Source organism: Mus musculus, chromosome 14 (genome assembly GCF_000001635.26).
Source record: "Mus musculus strain C57BL/6J chromosome 14, GRCm38.p6 C57BL/6J".
Classification (NCBI taxonomy): Eukaryota; Metazoa; Chordata; class Mammalia; order Rodentia; family Muridae; genus Mus; species Mus musculus.
Window position 1 is genome coordinate 119534978 of NC_000080.6, and position 19444 is coordinate 119554421.

At 39.7% G+C, this 19444-nt stretch overlaps 1 protein-coding gene across 3 annotated transcripts in view; it reads left to right on the forward strand.

The window, feature by feature from the left end:
* Positions 1-19444, forward strand: part of Hs6st3 (heparan sulfate 6-O-sulfotransferase 3) — a 732300-nt gene that overhangs the window by 397462 nt on the left and 315394 nt on the right. The window contains exon 2 of one of the 3 annotated variants that reach the window (XM_006519238.4): positions 2673-8764. The exons of the other annotated variants lie outside the window; for them this stretch is intronic. Coding sequence (XP_006519301.1) covers positions 2673-2676 — 4 coding nt within the window. The 3' untranslated portion in view covers positions 2677-8764. Of the gene's footprint in view, positions 1-2672; positions 8765-19444 lie in introns of those variants that run through there. 3 annotated transcript variants of the gene reach the window in all.

Here is a 19444-nt window from a genome sequence, read left to right on the forward strand (position 1 = left end):
TGTACAAGCTTGCAATCCCACCAACAATGGAGAAGTGTTCCTCTTTCTCCACATCCTCACCAGCATCTGCTGTCACCTGAAGTTTTAATCTTAGCCATTCTGAATGGTGTGAGATGGAATCTCAGGGTTGTTTTGATTTGCATTTCCCTGATGATTAAGGATGTTGAACATTTTTTCAGGTGTTTCTCTGCCATTCGGTATTCCTCAGGTGAGAATTCTTTGTTCAGCTCTGAGCCCCATTTTTTAATGGGGTTATTTGATTGTGACATTATTGATAACTTTTATGACTTTGGTGAATCTCAACCTGTAAGTGAGAATTTGGGGTTTCTTTGAAAACACACACACACACAAACACACAAAAGTATTTTAGGAAAATAGTCTCATTTTAATCCCATGTACATGGACATGGGGCTGCCTCAAGCAGGTGACTATGGTGTGCCTCATGCTCTAGCTAGGGTTTGTTTTTGCCAGCTGCAGATAGTTTCTGTGAATGTGTGGTACTTGGAATTCTGCAACTGGGGCTGGTTGGCCTAATGGCTGGCTGCACACTATTGGTTGTGATTTGTTGCAATTTGCTAAGTAGTTATGTGCAAAGACACACAAAAAAATTAGGTATCCTGACGGCAGTGATCAAGCTTGCCCCAAGGAAATCGACACCTCTAAGCAGCAGGAAGTAGTCTAACAATATTGTCTCCCCTCTATCTTTTTTTTTTCTCTCCAACCTAGCCTTAGGGGACTGAAAGGGAAGAAGTAGAGGGTTGATAAAGGGTAGAAGAAAAAAGATCCCACAAATAAGCCAAAAACCTGTTTACACAACCAATGGCTATTTCAACATGTTACATATTTAAATATTCTCTTAATCTACCAATTGGTTATATAATAAGCAATGCTTATTTTTTAATTAGTAATTTAGTGTCCTGGATACTAGATGATGAGATTATTGATGATATTCAAAAGAATTAGGGTTATCTGTTGCCCAAGTGGATCAAGAGTTGGTTGGTTGGCGCTAGGGATTATCTTGAACTCTTGATCCATCTGCTTCTACCTCTGGAAATATTTGGGATTGTAGACCTGTATGGCACCACCCAGGTTTAGGGGTCCTGAGGAGTCAAATTTTGGGCCTTTTTTTTAATGCTAGGCCAACACTCTAACCCTGGAGCCATATTCCCAGTCTGAAGGGTAAATAGGAATACATAGATGAAAAGCTGAGTTAGTGTTTCACTCAGAGAAGAGCACACGCATATGCTTGGTGGTAGGAGGAAGATGGCACCTTTATTAAACTGACAAGGAGAGGGTATGGAAAGGCAATGGGTCGAGAGAAGCAACAGAACACATTATTAAGGTTGTGTACATCATATGTCCAAAGTCATTCATAGTAACTAAAGAATTTAAATAGTGTGACAATGTGTCAGAGTTTTAGTTTGGGAAAAAAAAATAGCCTGATTGTAAGTAAAGGATTCATCGTGATTTCACACATAGGATATAAATTTGAGATTTTGTTTTTATAAATGTTGTGGCTCATATTATACCATCACACATGACATTAGATTACTGTGTATCTTTGTGGATAATGTAACTCACTTAATAGATAAGCTTTTATCACAAGGGAATTTTGTCCCATGTATATTGGTACATTGAAATAGAGTTAATTTTTAGAGTAGTGTAGGCACAGACAAACTGAACAGTAAGTTCACTGGTAACCTTGAACTGTATATTTCACCTATGCATACATCTTCTGCCCCAACAGTGCAGTATACTGTTCTAGCTTATTGATCTACATAGACATATTGGTAGCGCTTTGGATTTATTCTTGGTAGTGTACATCCTGCAGGGTTTTCATGGCATGGCATGCTGATGTGATAAGAAACATAGAATTGTGAGGATATACCCATCACCTTTGAAGATTATCCTGCATTTTATTTTTAAGAAACATTTTGTGACTAAATTTCACCTCTCCTAAGATATCCTTCCAAAGCAAACAACCTTAAATTCTAACAGAGACTGGTATTCTCTGGTATCCTCACATCAGGAGAACCTCTGGTAGAGGCAGAAGCCATAGCTCACCAAGACAGGCATCAGGGTCTTGTAGGGTATTAGGCACTAAATTGCGAAAGCCACTATTGGTGTTTTTGTGCCATAATGAGTAACGTGTTTCCTGGTTGTAATCAATACCTGACTGAGCAAGTGGAGCAGAAGTGGATGAGATTCTGGGTCGTGTCCACGTTATGTAAGTTTACATCATTCCCCCTTTCTAACATGAGCTTGCACATGACTGTAGAGTCCTCCTGCTGGCTGGCTCTGTGTGCACTGGAAATGCGACCATGCTCAGTGTTTTCCATTTTGTTGAACTATGTTCAAAATGTGAGGCAGGTTGTGTCCATCCATCACTGAGAACAGAAACAGCTGTGTTCCTCCCTAGGGTGTTGAATTTGAGTGGTCAGCCACATTACAGAAAAATTAACTCATGTTTATTTGGCAGGAAAAAAATTATTTACCTCAACAAATTCGTAAAAACTGAAAGCTTTCTGAACAGGGGGTGGATGGTTTTAGTTCTAAATGGCTCATTTTTATTGTACTCCAAATGATCTTTTGTTTCTTGTTTCCTCTCTTTTGGCTTCCTCTCTTTGGATGTGCATGGATCCGGTGATCTTGACTTCTGTCCCATATCTCAGGTAAGTAGTGGAGATTTTGCTGTTTATATTTTGCCCTGTGTTGGAGTGACATACGACTACAAACATTAATTATACGTGGCTGAGAATTCACAACTCTGCTTGAAAACTGATACCTCTTAAAACGAAAACTTTAAATTATTGGTGACATACATTAGACAGTTGTTTGAATCATGCATTTGTTGATATTTATACACCAAGGCACTTCAGTAAGAGAAATGAGTTCCCCAAACTTAGTCTGTAAATTGATTCACCGTTCCCCATTGACTAATGCCTAACTTCTGATTGAACGGCAATTCTGCCTCATGCCTTCAAATGATGAATTCTAGTTTCTTCTCTGTCAAGTGGTTGATTATTTATAAAGATTAGAAAAATGAACTTGGTGGGTATAGCTGGGCCAAGAAACCTTTTGTCAATCAAATCATCATTTTGGTGATGAAAGATCAGGAGTGTTTGTATGGTACTCTTTCTTGTTGAAGTAGAACACATGTAGAAAATGATTCTCATGACTGGTTTGAATGGCTCCATTTCACTCCATTCATTTGATCTTCTGTCTCTTGCATGTAAGTATATTTAATGTAGGGTGCCCTAGAATTTTGTGGACGATAGATTGCTTTCAAGAATGGATACACAATAGTACTGCTGTCATATGTAAGTTAATGATGGAGATGTTTTCTGAGGAATGTACTCATGAAGAATTTCGTCATTGCATGAACATCAGGGATTATAGTACCCAAGCAATGTGACATACTTACCTTATCACAGCAATCTAGTGTAAGCTGTCACTCTTCGAAGTGTTACTAGATTAGTTGGGACTGTGTATGTACAATAGTTTGTATGCCTTATTAACTGAAGATGCAGATTAGCAGCATACATCATATTTAGATGTTTGTTTATTTACCTTGGATCTTTGAGTCTCCCAAATGACTTGACCACCATAGGTACCAAGGATGACCTTGAACTCCTGACCCTCCTATATAGTCCTCCTAAGATTTAGTATTACAGGCATACTGTACCAAGCCAGCAAAGGAGGGAATTCTCAGTGGTACTTGTGAGTTAAATGAAATAATATTACAATGGATGGGTTAACCAAAGCATTCTTAGAGATTCTCTAAAAGATATCTTTATATTATTGGCACAAAAGACAATAGCAGCTCTAGTCTTTATTAGCTTTTACCCCCAAAGAGCAGCCTTTGAAATTATGATTTGACATTATAACTTCAGCTTTTGCCCAGGCTTTTTATAGCAAAGCGAATGCTTTAAGAACAATCTACAGTTAATAAATTGCTCTTCATGTTAATTGGTAGCTCTTAATTCATCAAGGCACACACCAAACTCATAATATGCTGTTCTATGGATATTTTTCTAAATATACAAACATACATTTTCTCAAATTAGTAGAAAATAAAACACTGTTTCTATTTTTGGCACCCACTAGGAAACAGAATTAAATCTTGTGCATAACTATAATAATCCTCACCCTAACTTCTGCAGAAACTCATTTTGTTCCCTAATATTTTTTCTTTTCTAAAAATCAAAAAGCTCTCATTTTCAGTAGCATGGCTCACATGTACTAAGATATTGTGTCTCTTTTCCTGGGGAGGTTTGTAAGTGTTAAGTAATATTAATATAAGTCACAGTAGCTAGTATTCTATGAGAGTTCACTGTCATTAGTGTCAGAATAATTTGTATATAGACATGTAAACACTCGATCCTCTTCCTCCTCTTCCCTTCTTCCTCTCTCTACTCTTTCAGCTCCCTGAACTCTTAATCCCTTTCTTCTTTTTTCCCCTCCTAGACTTCTGGAATTTGTTTTCTTGCTTCTGCTCTGTAACCCTAGGTGTCCTAGAGCCTGCTATGAACTCAGCTGGCTTCCAGTGCACTGCCTCAGCTGCCCAAGTGCTGGAATATAGGCATGTACTACCACTGTTGGGATTTTTGAGGGAATCAGTTGTTTATCAGATAACTCTGCTTGCAGAGCTCCTTTAATCAACCTTTGCACTCCGTTTTCCCTACTTAGTATTTATGTTGCTTCCTATGTGCAAAAGCAAATTGCACTTTGCTGTCTTCTACAGGACAGGGTGGCCCCATGCAGCCCTTCCTCTCATACTTAACTCTTGGGCTTCCTTGTCACATGACAGAATCCTAGAGTTCCATCCATGAGCTTCTATGTTTGTGTTTTAATGGGTTGTGATTTTTTTTTGTAGTGGTCTCCATTTTTTGCAAAGAGAAGCTTCTTCGGTGCAGGGTGAAGACTACATTTGTCTGCGGATTTAAAGATAGAAATTTAGTATGTGTAGTTAGGGTTCGTGCTGGTATAATAAAATGGCAGTTATATGTTCTTCTCTAGGATGTATGGTTTAGGTATCTCTGAGTAGTTAGGTGGGTCTCCAATACCAGGTAGAATTTCCCTATGAGAGGATCTTAGGTCCAGTTCGAGGGCTGATGGTTACTGCCATGGCATGTGTACCATTTCTGCACCTATAAGGTGATTGTGTCCTGCTGGTCACTGTGGCTCATTGGTGTTATTACTGGTTGAATCCTCAAGAAAAATGTAAAGTATAAGAACACACGTGTAAACCTCAGAAACTGAACTAAGTCTGAATGGTTTTAAAGAGTCAGATGCTCAACCATAAGCAAATTATTTTCAACATACTTTTAAGGGACATAAGTGAAAATGAATGTGCAGGGCTGAAATTTAGTGGCATTGGGATTATTAAAATAAAACAGTTTTATAATGCTGAATGATTTACGAAATGACTGTTATGCATTGACTAGAATGAAAATGCATTTAAAACATTAATATGAATGTTACAGTGTTGAAAATGGTTAGGATATTTAAATGATATTGGTACAGGCTCCATCTTCCCAAATAGCAAACAATTGCTTTTCATGGTGATGATGTCATCTGAGAGGAATATTTTCTGAGAACGCCTGCATCATCTGGTCCAAAGATAGAACTCCCCCAAAATATCCACAAAGTGTCAATGCATTAAATATAGGTCTTTTCACAGCCTTTTCGGGGCAGTAGGCAGACTTGTTGATAACCCCACATTCGGTTTCTATTATTATCTGAATACAGTGAGCTTCTGTGGAGCTCCAAGTTTTGAGCACATTGTGTGATTTGCTCTTCCTACAGTCAGTGTTGAACCACATCTAGGTAGCCCGAGTGAGCCCGTGGTGAACCATGCAAGAACCCTTAGTTCTCCCATGTACTCAGCATTTGCAATTGCTTTCATGACATTTTGAATGGCTTCCTTGATAAGTAGGCTGGGGAATCACGAGGTATTAAGTTAGTTTTTAGAAGAAATTGCCATCTTGGGCAAGTTCCAAAGAAGGCTCACATTCATCTCAATATCAAACTTTAACTAATTCATTTCCATGGAGACAACATTTAGTTGAGGACATTACCCCCATTATATTTTTGCTAACACATTTTGTAAAGCTTAAAAAAAAAATCTGGCTATTGTTGAAAGTTTTTTTTTTCCGTCTTCTTCTTCCTAGAGCCATATGTATACCATCTGGTCTTTCTTCCCATTGTCAATGTTTCAATGTGCCACAGGAAGTCACAGGGACTTTGGGATACATCTCATATGGCCATCTGTAAAAGAACAAGGAAGGGAGAGACATGCAGTGTCTCCAAAGGGTCCAAAGGATTGTGACAGAAGAGCCATTTGCAAATTTTATAATGAACATCTTAAAGGGAGTAAAACATCTGGAACCTTGCAAGTGTTTGTGGCTTTCACAGGACCATGGTGAACAGGGCTTCCCCCTCGTGTGCACCTATGTATAACAGTGATAGTAAGTAGGTTATCTCTTAGTGCTCATGTCTTGAGCTTGCATATGGACCCCTGTGACAAGTTCTCATGATAAACTATCCCCTATTATTCCATTCCCCATCAGGCCACAAGTCTATATATAATCTCTTTTACATGCAGTTATGTACTAAAGCCTTTATTGAAGGCATAGTCAGGCATATAAGTTATGCTTTGAGGATGCGATGTCCTTCTAGTGTGGTGATTCTACAGAGTTCTGGAAATTTTAGAAGGTGGAGCCTAGTGAAGGAAGGAAGTCACTGGAGTGTTTTTCAACTGTTTCTTACCATGGGCCCTTCCCTATATTCCTTCTCTGTGCTTCTTGTCAGACATTGGTGTGTACTGCATGCTCCAATCACTGTGAGATTCCGCCTTACCGCAGACTCAGAACCAACAATGCCAAAGATTTCAGAAACTGAGAAAATATAAATAATACTTCCTTTATAGTTGTTTTTCCTGGGTGTTTGGTCATACTGATAAAAAGATAATAAATACCCATGTTCTTTTTGCTTTCATGGCTAGATCTCTAAGTTCTAGCTACCTTTGTCATGCGTCTTAGTTACTTTTCTATTGCTGGGAAAAAACACTATGACCAGGGTACCTTATAGAAGAAAAGTTTGTATTTGAGTGCTTATAGTTTCACATAGTTAGAGTCCATAATTATCATGGCAGGAAACATGGCAGCAGGCAGTCATCCATGGAGCTGTAGTAGTAACTGAGAGTTTACATCTTGATCCACAAGAATGAGGCATGGGGTAGGCTGGGAGTTTGGGAAGAGAGGGACAATGAGAATAGTGTGAGCTTTTGAAACCTCAAAGCCCACTTCCTAAGATACACCTCCTCCAACAAACCACACCTTTTAACACACATTCTTCCTAACAATTCAACTGGTATATAAGTAATCAAGCTTACGAGTCTATGAGGGCCATTCCCACTCAAACCACCCCACCTGTTCCTCCAGGACAACCTCATCATTTCTTCTTTATCACCTACACAAAGGACTAATTCACTGTCTGTGTGAATCATGAATAATGCCTGTTAATAATTCTTTCCAAGTAAACAACATGAGACAACATACATCTAACATGTTACGAGGATGGGCTTCCTTGGAAGTTCTTCCCAATAAGTCAGGATTTATGTAAGCTGTAAGTTTGTTTTCTCTTTCCACTACTGCTCTGGCTCTTTCCAAAGTATTTGGTGCATAGCTAATTCTGCCTGCCATATAAAAGTTAATTGAGTTCAACTAAAATTGAATCTTTCTTATTCATGTTCTTTCCCAGCATTTTGGAAATCTTGCCACTGTCTAATGATTCGAAGTGGGAGACCGTGTGCTCCTTTTCTGCCTTCCGTGTTGGTAGCATGTGATCCACAGATGCATTGTGTCCTGTTAGTAGCTAATATGCACACTTAGGAAGCGTTTGTTCGTGTTTGATTATCTACTATTGCGAAAGAATGGCATTGTGCTATTTTATGTGTATGAGTGTGTTGTCAGCATGACTGTCTATGTGCTGTGTGCATGATGTGCCTTTGGAGGTCAAAGATGATATTGGATCCTCTGCAACTGGAAATGGCTGTGAGCCATTGATGGGCATCTAGCCTGGATCTCCTGGAAGAGCAGCCAGTACTCTTAACCAATGAAATATCTCTTTATTTCGGGAGTTCTCAACCTGTGGGCCTTAACCCTTTTCAGTGGCATTTCAGGTATTCGTGTCATGGTTCATCACAGTAGCAAAATCACAGATAGGAAATAGCAGCCAAATAACTTCTGGTTGGGGGTCACCACAACCTCTATTTAAGGGTTGCAGCATTAGGGAGGTTGAGAACAACTGGTCCAGTCCAATGTAGCTACAATATAATTGACCCTTTATGGTCCTCTTCCTGGTAGGTCAGCAGACAACATTGTCATCATTGATATACTCAGCTCTGAATTTTAAGCCTATATAACTCAGGGAAGCTAGTAGATTTTGTTAAAATGAATTGGGGAAATTGGTTTGAATCCAAATTTTGTTACTAAGGCTCCCATTTCATTTATCCCACTTTAGGAATTGTTATCTCATGGCTCACACTGTGAAACCTGATTTCCCTCGTCCTTTCTCACCTATGAACTGTAGGTAGACATGGTTGCTTTAGCTTGAGCCCCCAGTTCACAGATGTTTCTAGCTGCTCTGTTAGTCTCCAGATGCTATGGTCATTGTCTTAGGCTTTCTAGTCCTGCACAAACATCATAACCAAGAAGCAAGTTGGGGAGAAAAGGATTTATTCAGCTTACATTTACACATTGCTGTTCATCAGCAAAGAAAGTCAGGAGTGGAACTCAAGCAGGTCAGGAAGCAGGAGATGTTGCAGAGGCCATGGAGGGATGCTCCTTACTGGCTTGCTTCCCCTGGCTTGCTCAACCTGCTCTCATATAGAACCCAAGACTACCAGCCAAGGGATGGCACCACCCACAGTGGGCCCTCCCACCCTTTATCACTAATTGAGAAAATGCCTTACATCTGGATCTTGTGGAGGCATTTCCTCAAGGGAGGTTCCTTTCTCTGTGTTAACTTCAGCTTGTGACAAGTTAACGCACAAAACCAGCCAGTACAACCATTCTTCCTGCTTTTGCTCCTAAATTCACCCATCCCACAGAATAACATTCTTTCTCCAGCGACTGGGGAGAATTTCAGATGTCCTAACCAACATCACTGAGGATGGAATCCCACTGGATTCCAACAATGCTCTTTTAAGGAGCATGTCCCAGTTGTTCAGTAGTGTGGCCAAGGCTACTGTGTGGTCCTACTATGCTATAGGCATATCTTCCTCTCTGCCTGACCTGGTCCTGTGTGAGCATCCATAACCTTGAGTAGGTTTAGTGTGCTGCCCTTCTGGGAATTCCACATGTCATCCTTCCTTTTAGAGAGTTACTTGAATGAAGTTCCTCCCTCATGTGAGATGTCTCAGGGACAGTTTATCTTTGGAAGAAGGGCACTTACTGAGATCCTTGTACGTGTGTAAGGATTTTTTTTTTTTTTTTTTTTTTTTTTTTTTTTTTTTTTGGAGTTTGAAATTCTCTGTGACTTTTAAGCACCAACTAAAATTGATTTGAGCCGTCCTCTATACTGACAGGAAGTGTAGCAGCTACCTTTTGGAGATCCTTCCTCTCTGACAAAGTCGGGAACTTGGAGGAGCTTCTGCTCTCCAAACGGGAGCTGAAGGAGCTCAGTTTCCCCAGAGAAGAGCAACATTTGACTTCTCTCCAATTTGTCAATGCCATTGCTTGCTTGTGGCTGCCAAGTTGGGTGGCTCTGGACAAAATCATGCCCTCCACTCTGACAGATGCTGCTAAGTTCTGTCTTCATGCTGGCCAAGGGCATGCTGCCAGTGTTGACTTTTGAGGGAGGCAACTTGGATTTCTCAGCGTTTTGCTCAGAAAATTTTGCCCTTCACTTGAGTTTTCAAGGTCATGGATTTTATTGAGTTCAAGGAGGCCCCCTTTAAAGCTGAATACTCTGTTTCCTTTCTGTTCTTGGAGACATAAACCTACAAGTTGGTCAAATTATCTTTCCCTTTCTCTCTCTCTCTCTCTCTCTCTCTCTCTCTCTCTCTCTCTCTCTCTCTCTCTCAGAAGCCACATGTGCCCTTGCTGGCTTCCGCTGGCCACCATGCATACATAGGCAGTAAAGTTCTTTTGCCAAGATGAGGTTTTGAGAATTAACCAAAATTAACCAATCAGATGAGAGCCAAGTTAACCAATCAGATGAGAGAGAAGTTAACCAATCAGATGTAGGCATGCAAATGAGGTGGTAAGCATAACCCATGCATAACTAATCCAGGTGTGAGACACGCCTCTCCTAGGCCTATATAAGCAGCACCAGTTCTGGGCTTGGGGTCTCTTCACCTCTGCAATCAAGCTCTCCCAATAAACGCGTGCAGAAGGATCCTGTTGCAGGGTCATACTTGCTGGTGAGTCGGGCGCGCACAAGATCTCTCTCTCTCTCTCTTCCTTCCTTCCTCTCTCTCTTTCTTCCTTCCTTCCTTCCTTCCTTCCTTTCTCTTTTCCTTCCTTTCTCTTTTCCTTTCTTTCTTTCTTTCTTTCTTTCTTTCTTCCTTCCTTCCTTTCTCTTTTCCTTTCTTTCTTTCTTTCTTTCTTTCTTTCTTTCTTTCTTTCTTTCTTCCTTCCTTCCTTCCTTTCTTTCTTTCTTTCTTTCTTTCTTTCTTTCTTTCTTTCTTTCTTTCTTTCTTTCTCTTTCTCTGTCTTTCTCTTTCTTCCTCTCTCTGTTCTTAAATATGAAAATCTAATTATGGCTATTTTTTTAATAGGAAACCTAACCATGTAGAGGAGGTTATATAAGTGACTATGTGAACATTCAGCATTTTCAGCATTTTCAGATTCTTTCAAGGATTACAGTGAAAGATTTGGCATTTGTGCATGTTCATATATCTACAAGTGCATTTGTGTGCTGTGCTGTGTGTGTGTGTGTGTGTGTGTGTGTGTGTGTGTCTCATGTGCTATTCATTGGGCATTTGTTTTTTGAGACAGGACCTCTTCTTGGCCTGGAGCTTATGGATTCATTAGTCTAAACTCTTAGGCCAAGTGTCCTGTGGATCTCCCTGTGTCTGTCTCCCTAGTACTGTGTTTACAGGCATGTATGATCAACCTGGATCTAACACAGGAGCTCATGCTTGCATGGCAAATCCTTTACATACAAAGCTTTATCTCCAGCCCTTCAAACAAAATCTTTAACACCTCTTTCAGTATAACTTTAGTAAAAATGAGAGTTGAGTCTTAAGCAGAACAGTTTGTTACACTTTTGCACACACACACACACACACACACACACACACACAGTCTCTCTCACATACACATTCACTCATACTCATATATAACCCTGTGTCACACACACATACTCTTTCTCTTTCTCACACACATACATGATCATTTAAGTTTAGCACACTTAATGGTCTTTAAAGTGACTTATTGCAGTCAAATGTTATAACTGTTTTTCAAGGTCACTTTTTTTTCTTTGTGGCAATATGTAGCACAAAGTAGGTCATCATTTCTTTGGAGTCACTTTGGGATTCATTTGTTCAAATAAGTTGTGTTGCCCTCTTAAACTTTAGTTATGATAAGAGTGATAAGATATCCTTATGTATGTGCTGTTTTTCATAGCAAAATATTAAATGTGTGAGGACACTTTTGCTGAAATAGCTCTATGAAAGAATGCTTGTTGTTATTTTATGGTTATATCTTTTTAACTTCAAATGGCACATGTTAAACAGAGACAATCAAAAAATACAGAACAATGTTACTATTTATTAAAGCAAGATCTAAATAGCTCAAATGTAAAGCATATACGAAGGCTGGAGCTGTAATTAAGTTAGGATGCTTGCTGAGCAAGCATGAGCCCAGGTTTCATCCCCAATTTGCATCCTCAGCAGCACATGGTAGCCCATGCCTGTACTCCCATCACTGAGAAAGGAGAGACAGGAAGATCAGGAGCTCAAGGTCATTTTTAGCTACATAATTAATTCAAGGCTATCCTGAGATGTTTAATATCCTGTCTCAAAACCAACCAATCAACCAACCAAGAAATAAAAAAAATATATTTAAGGACAAAGTTTTTATTTTATTTCTAGAGACTGATTAAATAAAGCATCTAATTGTATCCTTGGGTTTTTCCACTCATGCCCCAGTTCCTGAATAATGGCCTGGAGGCTTATTTATTTAATAATATATGCCTAGGCCTCAAACTAGACTTATTCCCCAACTCGGTCATAACTCAACTAACCCATTTATTCTACTCTGTTTCTGCCACATGGTTTACTCTCCTCAGCTCCACATGTCTGACATCCTCTGAGTCTAGATGGCAACTCACTTAGTGGCTGAATCTATCCCAGTGTTCCTCTATCCTTACCAGATGTCCCTCCTTCTAATCCTGCCTCACTGTATTGGCCATCAGATTTTTATTGACGGGTGATACCTCCATATAGTACACAAGACATCATCCACATATTTCATGATTACTAAAAGCCATCAGTTAAGAGTCACAACTTGGCTATCATGTCTGTAATTTCTGTTTGAGTCTTGCCAGTATATCAAAAATGATCACTTATCAGAAAAACTCAGAGCTCATTACAACTAAAGATATGTGGGGCATATGGATATGTCCTAAGTAATGTCCTTAATGTTGTATTCTTTCCGCAGCTTAGCCTAGGATTTCCCCAAAGCCTCGTTTATTAACACTTTATCCTAAGCTTGGTGCTGTTTTAAGGTGACAGAACTTTTAGGTGATGGGGCATCTGGGCAAGTTTTGCATATTTGGGATCATGCTTTTAGAGAGAATTTGAGATATTATCTTATCCTCCTTTTTAAATTTTTATTATTATTCCTGGATTCTGCAGTGTGAGTAGGTCCTTCAATTGTTCTTTCCTAGTCTGATGGGCTGCCGGGCCGCAGGCTCAGCGCTATAAGGTCCATTGAACATGAGATGTAAGCATGAGATGTAACCTTCAAAGCTCTGACCTACAATGAACTTTTTCCCATAGTAATTTCATATCCTTGGCATTGGTTACAATAAACCATCACAGTCTAGAAATGTTCATGTTACGAAGTTCTGGTGAAAATTGGGAAATATTGAGTCTTGAAGCCATCAAAAGCATAGAAACACACGCAAATAAAAAGTAAAATTGTGATCTTGAAAACTTTCTGTGGCCTTGAGACGAGCCTAGCTTGCACACAGCGTAGGTTCCCATGGCTCCAGCCTTCTTCTCCTCATGATGTTGCTCATCTTCTCAGTTGGCAGCTGTTCTATTCTCCTATTTCTTCTTGACATCTTTTTTATTTTGTGACTGATATTATGTTCTTCCCTTTGCCAAACGAACCCTGAGGGATCTTTTTATGTCTTTAAAACAAAACAAAACAAAACAAAAACCATACACAGCCCATTTATAACACCTAGTTCTTGTTAAATGAGTCCAAGGATTTATTGGAGTAGAATTTGATAATGGCAAGAGAATGTCTTTTTCTTTTGAAATTGAAAGTCTGTCTCTTTCAATACTAGCACAAGAGATGCTGTGTCATCGATTTTTATCTCTAGGATGGTCGCCACTTGGAAGAGTTATTACAAATCTTTTGCTTTTATTTATTTATTATGTGATCAGTTAGCCAGTTCCTTATTATCAATATGACATAATAGACTTCATTAAGAGAAAATGCCTTTTCTCTGATGTTGCCTCTTCAGAATTTTAACAATGCCTTAAACACTGAAATCTGGTGTTTTTCCGTGTTAGGTGGAAAAAGTTGATGAGGGAAATAGTCACAGACTGAGCACAGAGATGTTCTTGTTTTCTTGATGGCTTCTTTTAGCCATTTCTTTAGTCCCATTCATGCTAAGATTATTAAGGGCTTAATGAAAAGAGCATATTGCCTCTTTATTTAAAGAGCCATTTAATGAATACTCCAATATCATTCTTGCCTGGGGCTGGGGAGTATAATTGATGAGATTTCATAGGGCCACAAATTGTTAGTTGTGTAAATGTTTGGCCAAGATCTGAACATCTGTGTTTTTTTTTTAAATATGTTCTTTTGCATTGCACAAATACTTGGTTTTTAAATATACATGTATATACATGTATATATGTATATATGCACACATAGATATATGCACATATATCTGATATACGCACAGATTTAATTGAATCCATTGAGGGCTGTTTGTAATGCAGACATTTCTCTTACTGTTCAGTATGATGCCAAGAAGTAAGGTGAGAACACAGTCCTTAACTCTCTCAGCTTAGCTGTGCCATGCAAGGCACTGAAGAGAAGCAGAGGGACTTGCATGCATGGCAGCATCCTGAGGCTTCCCCGGGACTGAGGAAAGAGCATGCAAAGTAAGGGCAGTGAGCCTGCAGCTTCCTCTGTGGTACAGAGCATGCCAGAGACCAGACCTCTGGAATCCAGCTTTGCCTAAGATCCTTGTATCACGTTTATCAATGATCTGCCTTTGGTGACACTGGCTGCCTTTTGTTCTTGGTCTTTATTTTGTCTCTGATATGAGCTATTTTCTTTTTCCTGGAGTGTGGGAAGTGAAGAGACGAGGTCTAATATTCATGAAACCACTTTATGGAAGACATGTTTGCAAGATGGCCAATACCAGCCCCTCATCTCTTTTATTAGTATGCTTGTATAAACACCCACAGGTGGTGTCCCTTTTGGCTCCTTGAACAGACTTTCTTGCTGATTGACTTGGAGCAGTCTCAGAAATGACAACCTGAGTTCCTTTCCCTCTTGGTAGGTGCTTTGACTCCTTGAGACTGCCATGACCAAATTCACATCAAAGAGGTTGTGTGGAAAGAGATGCAACTGTACCTATTTCTACCTGGTTTTTCCAACCATCAATGTGAGATGTCAGACTTACAAAATACTATTTCAGCATCCCAAGTCCACGATACTACACAACAAAGGAAGTATATAGCTCATGCTATTGTGGCTCACAGTCCAGACTGTGGCCAGAAGAGTCAATTACTTTGGAGTAATTTTTACCACACAGTAACATAAAAGTGAAAGAGCCTGGTATGTCTGATAGCGTTGATAAAATTAAACTCTCAAAGGTATTGGCCATTAGGGTAAGACATGAATATCATTTGGAACTAGTAGAAATTCAGTAATGCTGAAAGGGAGTCATCTGCTGCCTGATGGTGTTTAAGACAGCCCGAGTATCCACATGCTTAGCAGTAGATGGCCAATTGACATCATTAGAAGCTCTTGTCTCATAATGTTGTGTCAGAGCATTTAAACTCTTATATCTATATATTCATTTTCTCTCCTTTTACTCTACAGGTCCTTTGCATACTATGGCTTCTAGTTTAATGTTCTTATGGGATTCCTCAGTGTGAGGAAGTGTCTTTCTGTCAATATATGTTTCATGTGCCTTCTCGTGGGCTCCTTTCTTATTGTTTTGTCCTATTCCAATTCATTTATTTCTGACTTGCCTTATTTAATCATCCCTTAGATTCCTGTTTTCCCCCCTAATGAGAGACAGGAAGGGGATGGGTCCAGAAGTGAGGGAAGGTAGGGAGGAAGTGGGAAGAGTAGAAGGATGGAAAACGGTAATCAGCATATATTATATAAGAAAAATGCTATTTTCAATAAACTGGAAAATGAGAAAGTCAGAGCAATGTGGACTTCATCCACTCTAGTGGCAACAGCAAAGTATTCAGATCTTGTAGTTGGGAGGAGATATCTAGCAATAGCCATAGTCAGGCCAGGGTAATGGTGGTGTGGTAGCCAGAATTATAGTACCTGGCAGGGAGCTGCATTATAAATGAAAAGTAGACATGGAATCAGGTAACTTTCTTGAGGACATGAAAGGGGAGGTAGCCTGTACTCTGAACACAGCCACAGAATAATTTCATATAGCATGGTAGCCAATATATTCAATGCTGCCAATGTTGCCACCAGTCTTAGTAAGTCACTACAAGAAAGGATAGTCCTGGGGGGAAAATGTGGCAGGCAGATAGTGAAGTGTTCTAGATTGCTACCTTTTTTTTTTCAATTTTTTATTAGTTGTTTTCTTCATTTACATTTCAAATGCTATCCCGAAAGTCCCCCATATTCTCCCCCAGCTCTCCTACCCACCCACTCCCACTTCTTGGCCCTGGTGTTCCCCTGTACTGGGGCATATAAAGTTTGCAAGACCAAGGGGCCTCTCTTCCCAATGATGGCTGACTAGGCCATCTTCTGCTACATATGCAGCTAGAGACACGAGCTCAGGGGCTACTGGTTAGTTCATATTGTTGTTCCAATATAGGGTTGCAGACCCCTTTAGCTCCTTGGGTACTTTCTCTAGCTCCTCTATTGGCAGCCCTGTGTTCCATCCAGTTGACTGTGAGCATCCATTTCTGTACTTGCCAGGCACCGGCAATAGCCTCACAAGAGACAGCTATATCAGATATAGTACTACTGGAGGATCCTGCAATACCTCTCCTGGGCATATATCCAGAAGATGTTCCAACTGGTAATAAGGACAAATGCTCCACTATGTTCATAGCAGCCTTATTTATAATAGCCAGAAGCTAGAAAGAACCCAGATGTCCCTCAACAGAGGAATGGATACAGAAAATGTGGTACATTTACACAATGGAGTACTACTCAGTTATTAAAAACAATGAATTTATGAAATTCCTACGCAAATGGATGGATCTGGAGGGTATCATCCTGAGTGAGGTAACCCAATCACAAAAGAACTCACATGATATGTACTCACTGATAAGTGGATATTAGCCCAGAAACTTAGGATACCCAAGATACAATTTGCAAAACACATGAAACTCAAGAAGAACGAAGACCAAAGTATGGACACTTTGCCCCTTCTTAGAATTGGGAACAAAACACCCATGGAAGGAGTTACAGATACAAAGTTTGGAGCTAAGAGGAAAGGATGGAGCATCTAGAGACTGCCACACCCGGGAATCCATCCCATAATCAGCATCCAAATATAGACACCATTGCATACACCAGCAAGATTTTGCTGAAAGGACCCTGATACAGCTGTCTCTTGTGAGCTTGCTACCTTTTAAAAACCACTCCCTGATCATTATCAAACTTATATAAATGTCATGTAGCTCAGTCATACTTTGAATTTACTATGTAGCTGAGGATAACTTCTGGTCCTCCTGTCTCCTCCTCTGTAATGCTAGGATTATAGACATATAGTACCATATCCATTGCACACTTTGTGGACTGAACATAGAGCTTCTTACATGGTCACAAGTGGCCTACCAACTGAGCTATACTTCCAACCCAATCAATAAAATTCCTTTAAAAATATTTTTTATTTGTTTATTATGTGTGTGGGCATGTGATCACATCTATGTGTGTGAATGAACATGTGACTGTGTGTGCCTGCATGGGCCAGGCTGCACATGGGGGATCAGAGGACAGCTTGAGGGCTTTGGTGCTCTCCTTTTACCATGTAGGGCTCCAGGATCAAACTCAGCTATTTAGTCTTGGTGGCACATTCCATTTGCGTTTAGTAATATATTTAGTCTCTGAGCCATCTCTGTGGTAAACTTGTTGTGTTTTTTAATTAATAGCTTTATTTAGATACAAATCAGGTATCACAAATTTCATTTCTTTAAAGTACATAGCTTGGTGGTTTTACTTAGAGTCACTGTTGTATAACATTACTACCAAATATCAGAATGTTTTTATCACACCAAGAAGGAACCCCTCATGGCATGCATGCCACATTTCTCAAGGGTAACTATCAGTTTCCACTCCCTTCTTGCTTGTCCCTGGAAATCACTCACCTATTGCAATGCCTCTGTGGACGTTCCTCTTCTGAGCATATCATTCAGGTTGTGCCATAGGTTAGCACTTTGTCGTTTTTATTGCTGAGTGATATTCTATAATTCAACCATATTGTGAATATGTTCTTAGTAGAAATTTTTATCATTTCCATTCATTGATTAGTGAACAAAGTTGGTCTGAACATTCATCTGTAGGTGTTCCATGGCTTCCAGTGAGGATATGACTGATACAGCTCTTGTGAAGTTGAAAGTGTGTTGAGAATATACAACATGCAGAACATACATATGGTTGTGGTCTATGGTATGCTGTGCAGTGTGAACATTTGCTCAGAGGTTAGCCAGCTGCCTGGTGGCTGTTGCTCAGGATCATACTACATGTGGCTAACCATAAAAAAAGATAAAAATTAAAAACCCAAAGCATGACTTCTATTTTATATACATCCACACCATTTTAAGATTAAGGACTAGTAGATCTTACCACGGTCATTTGTAGTGATCCTGTGCAAGTTTTGTAGTGAATATGTGATCAGTACGCTTGTGCATATATTCAAATGTAGCATGAGAGCAAATCGTCTGCTGTAGAAAAACTAGACTGAGAGTCAGTGTTAGTTATAGATATGAGCAAGTTAGCTGGTTATTGAAGGAATCTAGATGAAGAAGATGGTGACTACAGTAGAATCTCTTTTTTTCTAACACTCAGTAGTCTTGAACATTTTCCTTCTACTTAGGAAGAATATATCATAATACATTAACAAGTTGCCCTGATATACTAGGATTGTTGTAAAAAGGACTGGATCTGAAGAGTGACCACTCTGGCCACGTGTGTGAGAAACAATTTCTATTCATAGATGTAATGATACTTGGATCAACATGAAGAAAATCAAAGCAAAGTTCCAATAATAACAAAACCCTAAAATATAACATGACTTGTGACCTATTATTCAACAATTTACCAGGTTATAGACATCAGTAAATGAAATGAGTGACAAATCATCATATGTCTTGGCAACTTCTTTATTTGGTATAGTGAACTTTTAGAAATTCTGAATATAGAATGCGAAGAAGAAGAAGAAGGAGGAGGAGGAGGAGGAGGAGGAGGAGGAGGAAGAGGAGGAGGAGGAGGAGAAGGAGGAGGAGGGAGAGGAGGAGGAAAAAGAGGGGGAGGTAGAGCGAGAGGGAGAGAGAGAGATGGAAAACTTACATCTGTCAAACTGCTGATGCCTTTGGCTGATGAGATCATTAGTAAATTGTGCCTATGCTGCTGTTTGGAAGCTAATGGTCTGTTTGCTTAACAGAAGGGTGTCTGTTCTTTGAACACCCATATTATGTAAAATTGGTTTCCGAGGAAGTGAAAGTGGAGCAGAGTGTATTCCATGCCTCCTGTCACTTGTACTTTTCACATTAATCGGTGCTTCTTTCTGAGTAGATGATGTGCTTCGGGGGTGAGATTCTGAAACCAAATCCCCAGGGTTCCAAATCTGGCTGTTTCTGCTTATTAGGTGCTGTCCTTGGGCATGCTGTGCAACTGTGCTATGCTGTCTTTGTCTATAAATGTGGACACACTAATAACCTTCCTCAGAGAATATTTGTGAATATTAATGATTCAAAGCATTTAGGGCAGATCTTAGCCCTTGGCGAGTGCTCCACAAACTAGGACTTGAACCAAAC